This window comes from Ascaphus truei, chromosome 18 (genome assembly GCF_040206685.1).
Source record: "Ascaphus truei isolate aAscTru1 chromosome 18, aAscTru1.hap1, whole genome shotgun sequence".
NCBI lineage: Eukaryota > Metazoa > Chordata > Amphibia > Anura > Ascaphidae > Ascaphus > Ascaphus truei.
The window spans coordinates 588499-602780 of record NC_134500.1 but is presented as its reverse complement, the minus strand read 5'-3'; the positions used below and the strand labels follow the sequence as shown (position 1 = coordinate 602780).

The following is a 14282-nucleotide window of genomic DNA, read 5'->3' as shown; positions in this document are numbered from 1 at the left end:
CAGCGGGGTCTCTGCGGCCAGGCTTAATATCCCATCGGAATAACACAGCGGGGTCTCTGCGGCCAGACTTAATATCCCATCGGAATAACACAGCGGGTCCCTGCGGCCAGGCTTAATATCCCATCGGAATAACACAGCGATTTCCCTGCGGCCAGACTTAATATCCCATCGGAATAACACAGCGATTTCCCTGCGGCCAGACTTAATATCCCATCGGAATAACACAGCGGGTCCCTGCGGCCAGACTTAATATCCCATCGGAATAACACAGCGGGGTCCCTGCGGCCAGACTTAATATCCCATCGGAATAACACTGCGGGTCCATGCGGCCAGACTTAATATCCCATCGGAATAACACAGCGGGGTCCCTGCGGCCAGACTTAATATCCCATCGGAATAACACAGCGGGGTCTCTGCGGCCAGACTTAATATCCCATCGGAATAACACAGCGATTTCCCTGCGGCCAGACTTAATATCCCATCGGAATAACACAGCGGGTCCCTGCGGCCAGGCTTAATATCCCATCGGAATAACACAGCGGGTCCCTGCGGCCAGACTTAATATCCCATCGGAATAACACTGCGGGTCCCTGCGGCCAGACTTAATATCCCATCGGAATAACACAGCGATTTCCCTGCGGCCAGGCTTAATATCCCATCGGAATAACACAGCGGGGTCTCTGCGGCCAGACTTAATATCCCATCGGAATAACACAGCGGGTCCCTGCGGCCAGGCTTAATATCCCATCGGAATAACACAGCGGGTCCCTGCGGCCAGACTTAATATCCCATCGGAATAACACAGCGGGTCCCTGCGGCCAGGCTTAATATCCCATCGGAATAACACAGCGGGGTCCCTGCGGCCAGGCTTAATATCCCATCGGAATAACACAGCGGGGTCCCTGCGTTTGAATGGAACTCCCGCTGTGTGAATCCGACGGGTTCCAGCTGTGTTGTAGGAGACGCGCAGTCAGAGATAGACTGAATCTGTCACTCTACCTACGCGCCTGGAACAGGCCTATCGCAGGGATTTTATTTAATTTTAATAATACAGTACTGTAGTAGGGGGTCTCCGGAGCTGAACCGCATTGATTTCAGGTCCGGGGATCCCCTGCTTCCCGAGTTACAGGCCCCAGTAATGGGGTGCCAGTATCCAGGCCGGTGGCCATGTTTAAATTCTCCCACATCACATGACCGGGACATTTAAATGCTTAGGAGATACCGGCACCCCATACCGGGGCCTGTATCTCGGGAAGCAGGGGATCTCCGGACCTGAAATCAATGCGGTTCAGCTCCGGAGACCCCCTGCTACAGTACTGTATTATTAAAATAAAATCCCCGCGATCGCCGGATAGAGGCGCGTAGGTAGAGTGACTGATTCAGTCTCTGTCTGCGCGTCTCTTACAGACAGCTGGAACCCGGTAGGATTCACACAGCTGGAGTCCCATTCAAACCCAGGGACCCCGCTTTGTTATACTGATGGGCTATTACGTCTGCCTCGGACCATGTCGCAGCGCAGGACGGGTTTATTTGCAGAACGCAACGAGGCCAGCCGGAGAAATCACATAGGCACGTGTGTACTTTACCAAGGTCTGTATACATTCTCCTATACCTAAATGCTAGAACTGATTCTATGGATATAAATGTTACACAATCCCAAATTTCAGCTTCACCTGATGAATAAGCACATTAAACTTTTGGGTTGGGTGCGTAAACCTCTGCACGCTTCCCCTATTCTCAGATCCGCAGCCAGTAAGATGAGCTTTAAAAGCCTCCTATTTACAGCACCCACAAGGAGCATTTTATTGTCTGGGAATAAACGTCTCGGATTGGCCCCGGCCCCCAGCCCGAGAGCCACAACCACTCCCCCTCCCCCTCCAGTTAATGATAGTGAGCTGATAAAAACCGCCTGCTCCTCTCTCGTGCCCAACATTATTTCTGAGGGTAAGACGAGGAGTGGGAAGAATTCACGTATATGTGTCGGAGTTAAGTAACTGACCAGAGGGGATCCTTACACCATGTGTGTGCATCTCCTGGTCCATCAGACAAGGGGTTCACCTCACAGCGTAACGCAGCTAAGAACAGAGCTTCTTATTCAGACCGACGTGAAGAAAAAACAGTCCATACAAGATAGCCTTTCACCAGGTTTACAGAACAAGTGACTGCAAGGTCCCTGCTCGCTTTGCACAGGGAAGTCCCCCATGTTAGCCAAACCCCCCTCCCCCCATGTCATTCCCTCACACATACAATTGGCTCTCATGCCCTAGTCCAACACTGCAATACATTGAAATGATAGCAAATCATGGTCATTATTTTATTCTTGATCCGTTATAGTTTTGCTAACACTGTTTTCCCTTTCCAAGCATACAGAATCCTGGTTACTGCGGTGTTGCAAACTTGCAATGGGGAAAAGCTGCATCAGCACAGATGTGACTAAATGTAAATAACAGAATGGTGCTGTGGGAGCCTTTAATAGAGTCGTCACCTGCATGGGTCCATAAACTTCTGTGCGATCAAACATCTGTGTAAAGTAATTTAAGCTGCCCAGAGCTGCCTGCCAAGGCATGTATTCCACATCCTTAGCGAGGAATAGTGTGGTATCCAGGGCTCTTGTGGTGAGTATGTGTTTTGCCCTAAAACATAATGGAGAATCACGTAATCACTCTGCATGTGCATGGAGGAGTTATCTTGGCAGAAAAGAAAATACGTTTGTCAGAAAAAAACAACAAGTTGTTTAGAAAACAAATCATAGATTTATTGGCTATTATAAATTATTATATTATAAATGCTCAATGACACTCAAATCCCACCTTCATTTGTGTTTAATAAATAAAACAGAATATATCACATAAAAGTAACAAATGCAGTTTAATATTCGTAGTTTGATAAAATCTCTGTGACCTCTTATTAGTAGGTTTTTGGCATTTAAAGCAGCAACATCCAAGGATGAACCTCCCCTTTCTGGGGTTTCATAGCGTAAAACTAATATGGTTATTAACCCAGAGGCCCCACAATTCCAGAGAAAGGGTGATATTTAGGTAGAAGCATTTGCCCTCTTCTATGATGCTTGCTGCCCTGGAGTCATGTAGAAACAGCGCAATGGTTGCCAACCTGGCTCCATGTCAGCATGATGATGGGACCCACTTCTGGTTTTCCAAGTTACCATTGTCTATAGAGATTCAAGACTTTTGCTTACCAGAATGAAGTGGAATTTGTGTTAGAATATAATGACTGGACCAAAGTCTCAAGATGACATGGCGCTAGGTTGGCAATACTGAAGTGACCTTGTAGGCTCTATCTCCATCCACGTAAGTTTCCTGAACTGGGAGGTTCCCACTGCTAAGACAGTATTATGAGACCCATTATTCGGCTCGCCAGGGCATACCTGTGAACATTAATGCTACAAATATTCATTTATCTCCAGATGTTCAGCCGTGACAACAAGGGTTCCAGTAATGGATAAAGCAGTCATGCCATAGAAACCCCGTGTGCTGGGGAACTTATCACATGCCACAGAAACCAAGTGTGTTGGGGAACATATCACACGCCATAGAAACCCCGTGTGCTGGGGAACATATCACACGCCATAGAAACCCTGTGTGCTGGGGAACATATCACCTGCCATAGAAACCCCGTGTGCTGGGGAACATATCACATGCCATAGAAACCCTGTGTGCTGGGGAACATATCACATGCCATAGAAACCCCGTGTACTGGGGAACATATCACACACCATAGAAACCCCGTGTTCTGGGGAACATATCACATGCTATGGAAACCCCGTGTTCTGGGGAACATATCACATGCTATGGAAACCGTGTGTACTGGGGAACATATCACACGCCATGGAATCCCCGTGTGCTGGGGAACATATCACATGCTATGGAAACCACTGAAGTAATCATGAAGCTTCTTGGATCAGTGGCTACTCTTAAGGCGCCAGATCTACAGTTCCAGTCCCCCCCACCCATGCGCTTACCTCGCTAAATTAAAGGCATCGTCAATGATCTGCGCTCGGTTTATAACAGGAATTGCCTACAAGACACAATGGAAATGTGTAAATCAGTATTAACCCTCTCTCAGCCTTACTGTAACAAAGTCTTTACTTTGACCTGGTAAATCGAGTCCTCTAACCCAAGCTACAATGTGTTCCCTTGTATCTCTCAGTGGTGGCGGTTCCTTCAATGCATTAATTAGTGGATTTGAGAGGGACTAATTAAGAATGTAGGGAAACATTTCAAATATCCGAATTATTTGGGGGCATTGAAAGCTTCGCTCTAGTAATACATTAGATTGCAAGCTCTCTGGGCCAGGAGCTACACTTTCACATTGTTTCCTGTTTCCATTTATTTCTGTAGATGGTACTCTATTTAACTCAAATCTCCTTGTTTAACCCCAGTGTTACATTGTATGTATTATTGTATTATGTACATGACTTGGTATGAGAGCTATAAAAGAGTAAGGAGGAATCATTGTTTATCCCAAGACACTTACACTGTGATCGGTCTCAAGCTGATCGATGATCTTGCCCCAGTTTCCATCATCATAATTAACCCTGTAGTACCCCGTTACGTTGATGTTTGCGAGAAGCCATTCACCTCCGCTAGTCTTAAATGTATTGTTTGTCTCTAATCACAAAGTGACAAAAGAAAAGCATTATCATTTACAACCCTGTGTGATAATCACATCGTGCAGACAGCTTTTTCTGTTGGTATATTATCATTCATTACACGGACATGGCAGTACACACCAGCTATATACTAGCACTACCATATGTCTAGCCTACTGGCATGCAAATATAGGTGATGATTATACAAAGAAGTGACCCACATTTCCCCTACTAAAATAAATAACATGCAAAGGTGCTTCATTAGGCAAGGTTAGCGTTGGTGGCACTGCAGCACTCAGCTGGAAAGTAAGTCATCGGTGATACTTGGGAAAGTGTGAGACATATATTTGGGTCTTGGAGCCACCAGATAAAAGCATCGGAGTTGAGTTCTTACCAACGGAGAAATATTTCATGTCTGAAGATGGGCCAACCATCCTGACAAGAGAGCATACTACAGTACTTATTATGGACCTGGAGTATTTTAGGTATAGAGGAGTCATTCATACCTGAGACACCTTTAAGCCAGTAGCTTTGCTGCTCAGCACCATTTTTAGTGTATGTAAGTGGCACAATCCATGTGTAACTGAAAAAGATTTGGTAGAAAATTGAATCCTTATGCAAGAAGCAGACAGAACAAATGTTCCAAGTACCTGTTCTATGAGCAAAATAAAACCACCTGCGGCTTGAAAAACTTGAAAAAACAACTCACTAAATACTCGTCTATTACTTTGAAACATGACTTGTTTTGATTCTCATACATACTTAAACTCAGATGGACGAGTGACTTTTGAGTCTGGATCCAAAAGGAAGTGTTTTTGGGTTATAACTCCAGTTAGTGTGTTTATTGTCACCATTGGGAATCCCATCTGTAAGACCCACGTATCCATGATTTGTTTAATGGACAGAGGAAGATTTACAGAAGTCTGGTCATCCATAGCCTGTGTAAGAAGAGATTACGTAACGACATCATTCATAACAGAAACACAAACTTTGTTGTTATTCATCAATAGCTGAGTAATCCGATTGCTAATTTCTAATACATGGTGCACATATTATAATAAGATATATCACATTCTGCATCTCTGCACCATTATTTTCCCCCAGAAAATCCACCATATCCGACGTGGCGTCTAAAATGCAGAATACCAGTGATTACATATACCACAACCCTGCTCCAAAAAACGGAGCAGTGCATCAAAACACTCTTCTCTCTACGTTGATACATAGACCCCTCTGTATTTTACTTATTTTGTAATGTTATAAAATAAATATGAAATCATAAGTTAACATTGCAATGTAGAATATAAACAGATAGTGACCACCATAAGTCAGTATCACCAGCATGAACACCATTATGGTGATTTGACAAGAAGACTGGCCACATTTTGGGTGCCTTTTAAGATATGGAACCATGGGTTATAGGGAAGGTGGTCTCATATTCAGCCTTGTTATTATACAAGCCATGATGATTTTGGAGAAGCTGCATGTTCTTACACAAAGGATCATTAGAAGAAAATCATAAAGGAGACATGTTATATGGAAACGCAGGAGTTCCATCCCTAGAGGCTTCTGTATAATCAATATAACTACAATTAAACTGAATACACCTTTCCCAGGGCAGACAAGTTTGGGTGAAAAAGTGGAGCAGCTAAACTGCAGCTGTGCAATATAACGGAATTGCGATGCATGAGTTAGTGGGGAGACCGTGGGATGACTTTGGGATGATTTTGAGAAGCTGTTTTAATAATTTTACCAACTGGATAATATAACACACGGAGTTATTTCTTGCAGTAACTCAGTTTGTCTTTAGAGAACATAAGGGGATATTAAGTGGAGCTCCGGACCACAGCATTACAAAACCTGTGACGCGTTCTGATGTATATACAAAGCTGTCTTATGGAAATCAGACAGCGTCTTGGGGAAATGTATTTAAATGGTTTGAAAGCTTCTTCTAGCTGCACCGAGTCTTGAAGTAGGGGCTCTGGAAGAACTAGATTGACTTAAAGCTAAATTAATACCATATAATTAATGCAAACCATTGGAAATGTAGGCCCAATAATTCATACATGAGATAATTTATATGATATTGTAATATGTGCTAATGTTAATTTAAATAAATGATATAAAAATTGTATTTTTATTGTATATTGTATTGTACATGTATTTTACATACAATAGACTATAAAAGTACAATACTTTTTATTATATTTATTTTATTAACCAATAACATTTAAAATAAAAATAAAAATCACATGGCTCATTACAGGCTCAGATTCCCACTCAGACGCATGCCCAGGATGGCGGTGTGACTACCGTCACTTACTAATATTGTCTTATATTAAAATAAGATCATTTTAATATCTTGGCCTGCTGTTTCATGACTTCTTCACATCGCGCCTCCAGGTCCATGCCTTCTTCACCCCGCGCCTCCAGGTCCATGCCTTCTTCACCCCGCGTCTCCAGGTCCATGCCCTCTTCACCCCGCGCCTCCAGGTCCATGCCTTCTTCACCCCGCGCCTCCAGGTCCATGCCTTCTTCACCCCGCACCTCCAGGTCCATGCCTTCTTCACCCCGCACCTCCAGGTCCATGCCTTCTTCACCCCGCACCTCCAGGTCTATGCCTTCTTCACCCCGCGTCTCCAGGTCCATGCCTTCTTCACCCCGCGCCTCCAGGTCCATGCCTTCTTCACCCCGCACCTCCAGGTCCATGCCTTCTTCACCCCGCACCTCCAGGTCCATGCCTTCTTCACCCCGCACCTCCAGGTCTATGCCTTCTTCACCCCGCGTCTCCAGGTCCATACCTTCTTCACCCCGCGCCTCCAGGTCCATGCCTTCTTCACCCCACGCCTCCAGGTCCATGCCTTCTTCACCCCGCGCCTCCAGGTCCATGCCTTCTTCACCCCGTGTCTCCAGGTCCATGCCTTCTTCACCCCGCGTCTCCAGGTCCATGCCTTCTTCACCCCGTGCCTCCAGGTCCATGCCTTCTTCACCCCGCGCCTCCAGGTCCATGCCTTCTTCACCCCACGCCTCCAGGTCCATGCCTTCTTAACCCCGCGACTCCAGGTCCATGCCATGTTCACCCCGCACCTCCAGGTCCATGCCTTCTTCACCCCACGCCTCCAGGTCCATGCCTTCTTCACCCCGCACCTCCAGGTCCATGCCTTCTTCACCCCGCGTCTCCAGGTCCATGCCTTCTTCACACCGCGCCTCCAGGTCCATGCCTTCTTCACACCGCGCCTCCAGGTCCATGCCTTCTTCACCCCGCGTCTCCAGGTCCATGCCTTCTTCACCCCGCGTCTCCAGGTCCATGCCTTCTTCACCCCGCGTCTCCAGGTCCATGCCTTCTTCACACCGCGCCTCCAGGTCCATGCCTTCTTTACACCTTGTCTTCTGGACCCGCACTGTCTCTACCAGCAGCCGCAAGACACCTTCCAGGTGCTTAATAATTACAGTGGTACCTGGAAAGGGTCTTGTGGCCCCAGAAGACAGCCCTGTCTGGATCATCTGCTAGTAAATCTCCCCTTTAGTGCTTCCTGATGAGTTTGAACAAAATACAAGTTAATCGCCTCAACTAAAACTCCTATAACTTGTAATTAATCAAAATATATATTCTATTTTTCCCTTAGCACCTTATAACAATGCTGTGCTTACCATTTGCAAATGGTCCCAGAGATCATTGTACACAGTGTTATCATAAGAAAACGCCTTCAGGTATGACTGAAAAACAAAACAAAAATTGTTATTTTTTTATGACAATATTAATTTGTTTTCTGATGTTTATAGTTTGTGTGGTGTTAATAATTTTGTTTTTTTACGGACAATAAATTTCAAATATTTAAAAGGAATTGCTACTAAAGCAAAAACAATGGGTTATGGATGTGCTGTATGTTTTCTGGTCTTCATCGGGATTACATGTTCTGTGTCACTTGAGAACATGCCAACATTCTTGTTGTACTGAGGAGACACATGTACTTACAGCAAGTCCCTTAATAAATAGTTCCTCTGTAAGAAATTCAGCCAACATCCGGATGACTGAAGCTCCCTAAATGAAGAGGAAAAGAACAACTGGATTATTCGATAAAACATTTAGTAAACAAAACAACAACAAAAAAGAGCTAAGGTGGATCTACAAAAATGATGTAAAAATGTTCTTAATGATTAATATTTTTAGTAAAAAGTCTAGGATAAGAATTCCTATAATTCATAGTAATAGATTTAACCTATTGCTTGCCTGGGAGATCTGCCAAGCTTACAGGCCCTTCCGCAAGAAGGGCAACAGTAGTGATAATAGTGAAATAACTTACCTTGCTGTAAGTGATGGAGTCAAAGAGTTCACTAATTTCAGCTGGGGTGTTTACGTCCTCCTCCTTTGATGTGAGTGGATGGGAGGAAGCCAATGCATCAACCGCCATGACTCTATGAACGTCATTCAGCACGATCAAGTCTTTCTGCAAGAGTTTGACTCAAATGGATTACTAATTATTTCAACACACCGAACGTGGGAAATAAAACTAATTCAGTAAACAAATACAGAAAGCAGCAAATCGAAGAGTACTCATTCTGGAATTGTTTGTGTCTACAACTATAGCTACAATGGATACATTAGGCTCACTTTGTATGTCGTCTATACGAGCAGGTTAAGGCATATATACATCTTGATAAAATAAAAGTATTTATTTTAAAGCAGCAATCCTACCTAACGAATGTGGAGAAAAAGTAAAACAGAAAGCGCAAACAACGCCCCCCATAGTATAACAGTTAAATGATAAAAAAAAAACAGAATAAAACAATTGGTATCAGCCTCACAAGGTATCCAATATAAGACAGAAAGTATATAAAACAGCGTTCACACTTTTCAGGGGAAGTGCGGTGCCGGCAGAAATCGTCCTGCGGTATCTCCCTCAGTCCGCTCCAGCCAATCACCGGGACGGAGCACCTTGCCTGGGACATTACGGAGGCAACCACACCCCTCGAGCGCAGACCGGCCCGCAGAGGAAAAGAGACAGATACCGCAGGACGATTACTGTGGTTTTTATAATTAAACGGCGTTAGGCTCCGGGCGTTTCTTTCGCTTTCATTTTCTCCGCGTGCTGGAGGAGGAGTCCGGAAAACATCACATCAAGGACGGGGGCCTGGTTTTCCTAAGATAAGAACCTTATTGTCTTTAGGACTCTTGGTATACTGTACACATGAACTTTATATATGTTAATGGTTTGGGTTTGCACTGAGACACATTGTGTGTATATATGCTGACGTGGTATTGATGTTTGGATAATTTAACCCCTAATCATTTATATATAGCCCTGATATTATACCACTGTCTAGTAGCACACTATTCCCGTTCGCTACCTATGCCCCCTTTTTTACCTCATTGGTTTCAGCAGGGGATTTGGGGGTCCTCCGGAGGGGAGCCCAGCAATTTTTAGCTCAGGGAACCTCACACTATCCGAGATACTGACGGGTGAAGTTACTAGTATCACTTCCTAGATTTTAAAGGAGATTTAAATAACTGACCAATAGGAAGCCCCAAACAATTATGTTGAGACTTCCTATTGGCCTGCAGGACCTGCCAGATTCGGTGGACCACTTTTCCCAACTGAAGTCTTACCAGTAAGTAAGTATCTTGAAGACCAGAGGGTCCCCAGAGCTGAAGAATTTCATTATGAGTTCCAACAGTTCCTACACTGTAAACCCCCCCCAAAAAAAACCAAGCAGCCAGGATGCTTTAAGTGCAGATCTTGCCCAAATCTAGCCCATTGACTACTATGTCACTTCATGTTGACAGATCTGCAAATCAGAGCAATTCAGGTCCACGGGGCACATTAGCATATATCATATTGGTAACTGGAACAGACATGTGACTCTTTTTTTTGGCTAATTCAAACCTTTTGTTGCCAGATGGGCTTGAAACACATTGAAGTGTAATGTGTTATCGATCGATGATACTGGCAGTGAAAGGTTTAATGCTGTATTTTCACCTAGATATTAGCAATATTTATAACAAAACATACTATGTGCCAGGTCGGCTCGGCAAAGTCCGCTCCCAAGTACTCCACATAGCTGGCAAAACCTTCGTTCAGCCAAAGATCATTCCACCATCTTATGGTCACAAGATTTCCAAACCACTAAGAAAACAAATAAGATTAACAGAGGAATAAAAAAAAATGGTATAACTTGCCTAACTGTACTTTCACATTAAAATGTATTTTTTTTAAATGCGGTAGAAAACATGGTATCATCCACATTAATAAAGAAGAAAGAAAGATGAATCGGGGCACTGCGGATTTGAAACTAATTTATTTGGTCAGTGTTCTACAACTACTACAAAATTGGAACTATATATGACAACTGCAGCAACAGCAATACATATGCGCGACACGTATTGTTATAGCGTAAATTAGTTGGCTACAAGATAACAGATTGGGGTTCTAGTATTAGAAGAGGAAATGCAGAGGCGTGAAAAGAGGAGAGAAAATGCAATATACCTGATGAGCAAGCTCATGGGCTATCACTGTGACCACTCTCTCCTTGTTACCAATGGATGATACAAGAGGGTCATACAGTAGGGCAGTTTCCCGGTATGTCACCAGCCCCCAGTTCTCCATGGCTCCTGCACTAAAGTCTGGTAGAGCTATTTGGTCTAGAGGAAATAATCTGTTAGCAGGAAACGCATTACTTACATGCAAATAAATCACACAACTAGGAAAATTACATCTTTATCAATTCTATCCACTGTGTTTGATTAAAACAAAAACATAGGCATGATCAGAGTATTCATTTAATTTTATTCAAACCTTTGTCTACCCGATAAAAGCTACAGAAGCAGCATTTGCACTTGAACACCCTTCTTAGAACTCCAACAACAAATACAGAATTCTTAATGCTAGTATTTTAAATATTTTCTATCCTTATCTTTGATGGTTTTCTAAAAAAAATTATTTTGCAAAAGGTATTTGTCGGATTGATTATACACACCTGACTTTGGGAGAGGATAGCTGGTATTATAATAGCTCTCCAAAAATTTCAGAATTGGCCTTGTGACATTCAAAGCATATCTTCCGTGATCTTCAACTGTAATAGCTTTTTTACGTCCCCAGATCTGAACCTACAGAAATGCAACATATTGTATTCAACACTGAATATATGCAGGTCACATTCCATACCATCTCCTTCATGCCTATGCTCTCACCTCTTGCTATGTATGGGTTTATGTCTTGCTCTCTTCTGAAGTCTTGTCTCTCTCAAATCCTTGCTACTTTGTACTGCGTAAATGACTAAATCCACTCTTGCCACTCCTCACCTTAAGACCTCCCACCCTCTCGCTACCAGCCAAGTGCTTTTTCACCCCATCTTCAAGAATCTCTGAAAGCAATTTTTAATTATGCATTTCCATAGCTCTGTGTAGCCAGGTCCCCCCTTGCGCACTCACCCCCTCCTTTTGATACGCGAGCCGCGCGTTGTTTATAGTTGCGGCCGGTTGCTAGGGACGCGGGCGGGCCGGTTGCCGGGGACGCGATCGGGCCGGTTGCCGAGGCCGCGATCGCGTTGCTGGGGTCTCGGGGGTCCGCGGAGCAGGGCGCCGCCATTGAAAGACAGCTCGCGCATGCGCAATTAGAGCAGGTGCGGGAGAACGTGTCAGCTCGCGCATGCGCAGAGGTAAGCCCGCGAAGCCCTAGCCTACCAGGGAAGGTATTGGCCAGGGACTACAGATCCCATGAGCCTTAGGGAACCCCATGTGACGCCAGGGAGCCAATAGGGCTGCAGGAGCTCCCTGCTTTCAGGGAATGGATACATTTCGCGGGGTTTTTGCACACAGGAGTTGGTGACTGGAGCAGCTAGGGGAAGGAGGTAAGGTGCAGGGGTCAGTGACTCTCTGCACTAGGCCAGCAATTCCCCTAGGCCCCAGATAGCCCTGAGTCACACTAGTTGAGTGTTGTAGGGACAGGCCCTAGGTTAGGGACCCTGCCCCATTAGCTATTCGCTAGTTAGGGATCCAGCGGACGCTGTGGTTCCCGCCACGAGGCTTGGGCTCAAGCCCTAGCCTTAAAGAGAGCTGGACTATCGTCACGGAGGCTGAGCAAGCAGTGACTGCGGCCTGCTGGCAGCAGGCAGATCTTCGCCAAGGTACCGACGGTGCGGAGCTGCGGTGATATTATCCACGCCGGAATTCACCCAACGTGTAGGAGGATATCCCGGCGGATCCAACCCCAGTGGTATAGCAGCACCCGTGGCTGGAGCCCGGGCAGGTAACCCACAAACTCACGTGCACCAACAAGGCCTATCACCAGACATAGTGGCTGCGCAGTCACACACACATTGGTATATGACTTGGGAGTGCGAGACATTGGGTTGGGGTTACTGGACACAGGGTGGGATCACTCTTTGGAAGGTGAGCGTCCGACGTGACGCATAAGGTTAGCGTCTGCTGTGACGCATATGGTGTTATCGTCCGCCGTGGCGCTTAAGGTGTTAGCGTCCGCCATTCCGCCGTGACGCATAAAGTGTGGCACCTGCTGTGGTGCAAGTTAGCGTTAGCGTCCTGCGAGACGCCGTAGTCAGGTGGCCCTTAGCGAGGGATACTTGTTGCTATGTGTTGATGTTACCCGTTCTCTGTACATGTTAGTAAAGGCATTAGTTATTATCCAATCTGTAGTACGTGGTTATTGTGTATCGTCCTGCGAGGAACCACTCCCCCTATAGTGGGAGCCATCGCAGGTGGAGGCGCTGTACCGAGTAAGTTGTTGTCCATAGCATTGTAATTGCCCCAGGTTCCCTTAGCGGAAGCTCAGCCCTCCTGTGAACCAACAGGTACCGCACCACACACATATGGTAACGTTGCACGTTTCTCCGCTCCCACAGTACAATCTGCGATTGGGGGGGGGGGGGAAACCCGTTACATCTGTATCAACCGACTGCACTAAACTATGCTCTCCTTTCTCCCAAAGTTTACATTTATATTTGAAGCACTTCTCGCTATTTGTATTCTTCTTGGAGAAGAAGTTGGAGAGGGAGTGTCTCAGTGAGGAAAGACACTGACTGCCACCGAGTTTGAAGCAGGGGAACCTGGTTCAATTCCCGGTGTCGGCTACTTGTGACCTTGGGCAAGTTACTTTATGTCCCTGTGCCTCAGGCACCAAAAACATAGATTGTAAGATCCAAGGGGCGTATTTACAGACCTGTGTCTGTAAAGTGCTACGTAAAACTAGCAGCGCTATACAAGAACATGCTATTATTATTCTCCATATGACCTCTTGTTTAATACCTCTGTATTTCACTGGATACACGGTTGGTACATTGGTACATACATACATACATAATATGCTGTTGAACAAGGGATATGCAGGTGTAACTTCACATCCAAACTTACCTGAGGTTCACCGTTACGTTCTTCAATGCTGTCAAACTCAGACACAATGAATGCCAAAAGATACGTGGACATCTTCGGGGTTTTTCCAAACTGTGTGACTGTCCATGTTTGATTATTTTCAGTTATACTACTGTTACCTAAAGTAATGTAAACATTAGTGTCAGAGTAAATGTTAGTCTCAAGATCAAGCATGTCATGGACAGGCTCAGTCAGCTGGGTCGTGATGCCGTATGCAGTCACAGCTAGGGATGGGCGAAACTGTAAAAATTTGTTTCCCAGAAAATACATCCGGATAGAGAGAAAGAG

At 45.1% G+C, this 14282-nt stretch overlaps 1 protein-coding gene across 2 annotated transcripts in view; it reads right to left on the bottom strand.

Annotated features, from left to right (window-relative positions):
- ANPEP (alanyl aminopeptidase, membrane) overlaps positions 1–14282 on the bottom strand; it is a 67929-nt gene that overhangs the window by 19873 nt on the left and 33774 nt on the right. For both annotated transcript variants that reach the window (XM_075575137.1, XM_075575138.1), the window contains 12 exons: positions 13977–14113; positions 11585–11714; positions 11095–11249; positions 10621–10734; positions 8914–9057; positions 8586–8651; positions 8261–8326; positions 5372–5547; positions 5116–5192; positions 4495–4628; positions 3980–4035; positions 2486–2633 (listed from right to left, as the gene is read on the bottom strand). In XM_075575137.1, the coding sequence (XP_075431252.1) occupies positions 2486–2633; positions 3980–4035; positions 4495–4628; positions 5116–5192; positions 5372–5547; positions 8261–8326; positions 8586–8651; positions 8914–9057; positions 10621–10734; positions 11095–11249; positions 11585–11714; positions 13977–14113 (1403 nt within the window). The remainder of the gene's footprint in view (positions 1–2485; positions 2634–3979; positions 4036–4494; positions 4629–5115; positions 5193–5371; positions 5548–8260; positions 8327–8585; positions 8652–8913; positions 9058–10620; positions 10735–11094; positions 11250–11584; positions 11715–13976; positions 14114–14282) is intronic.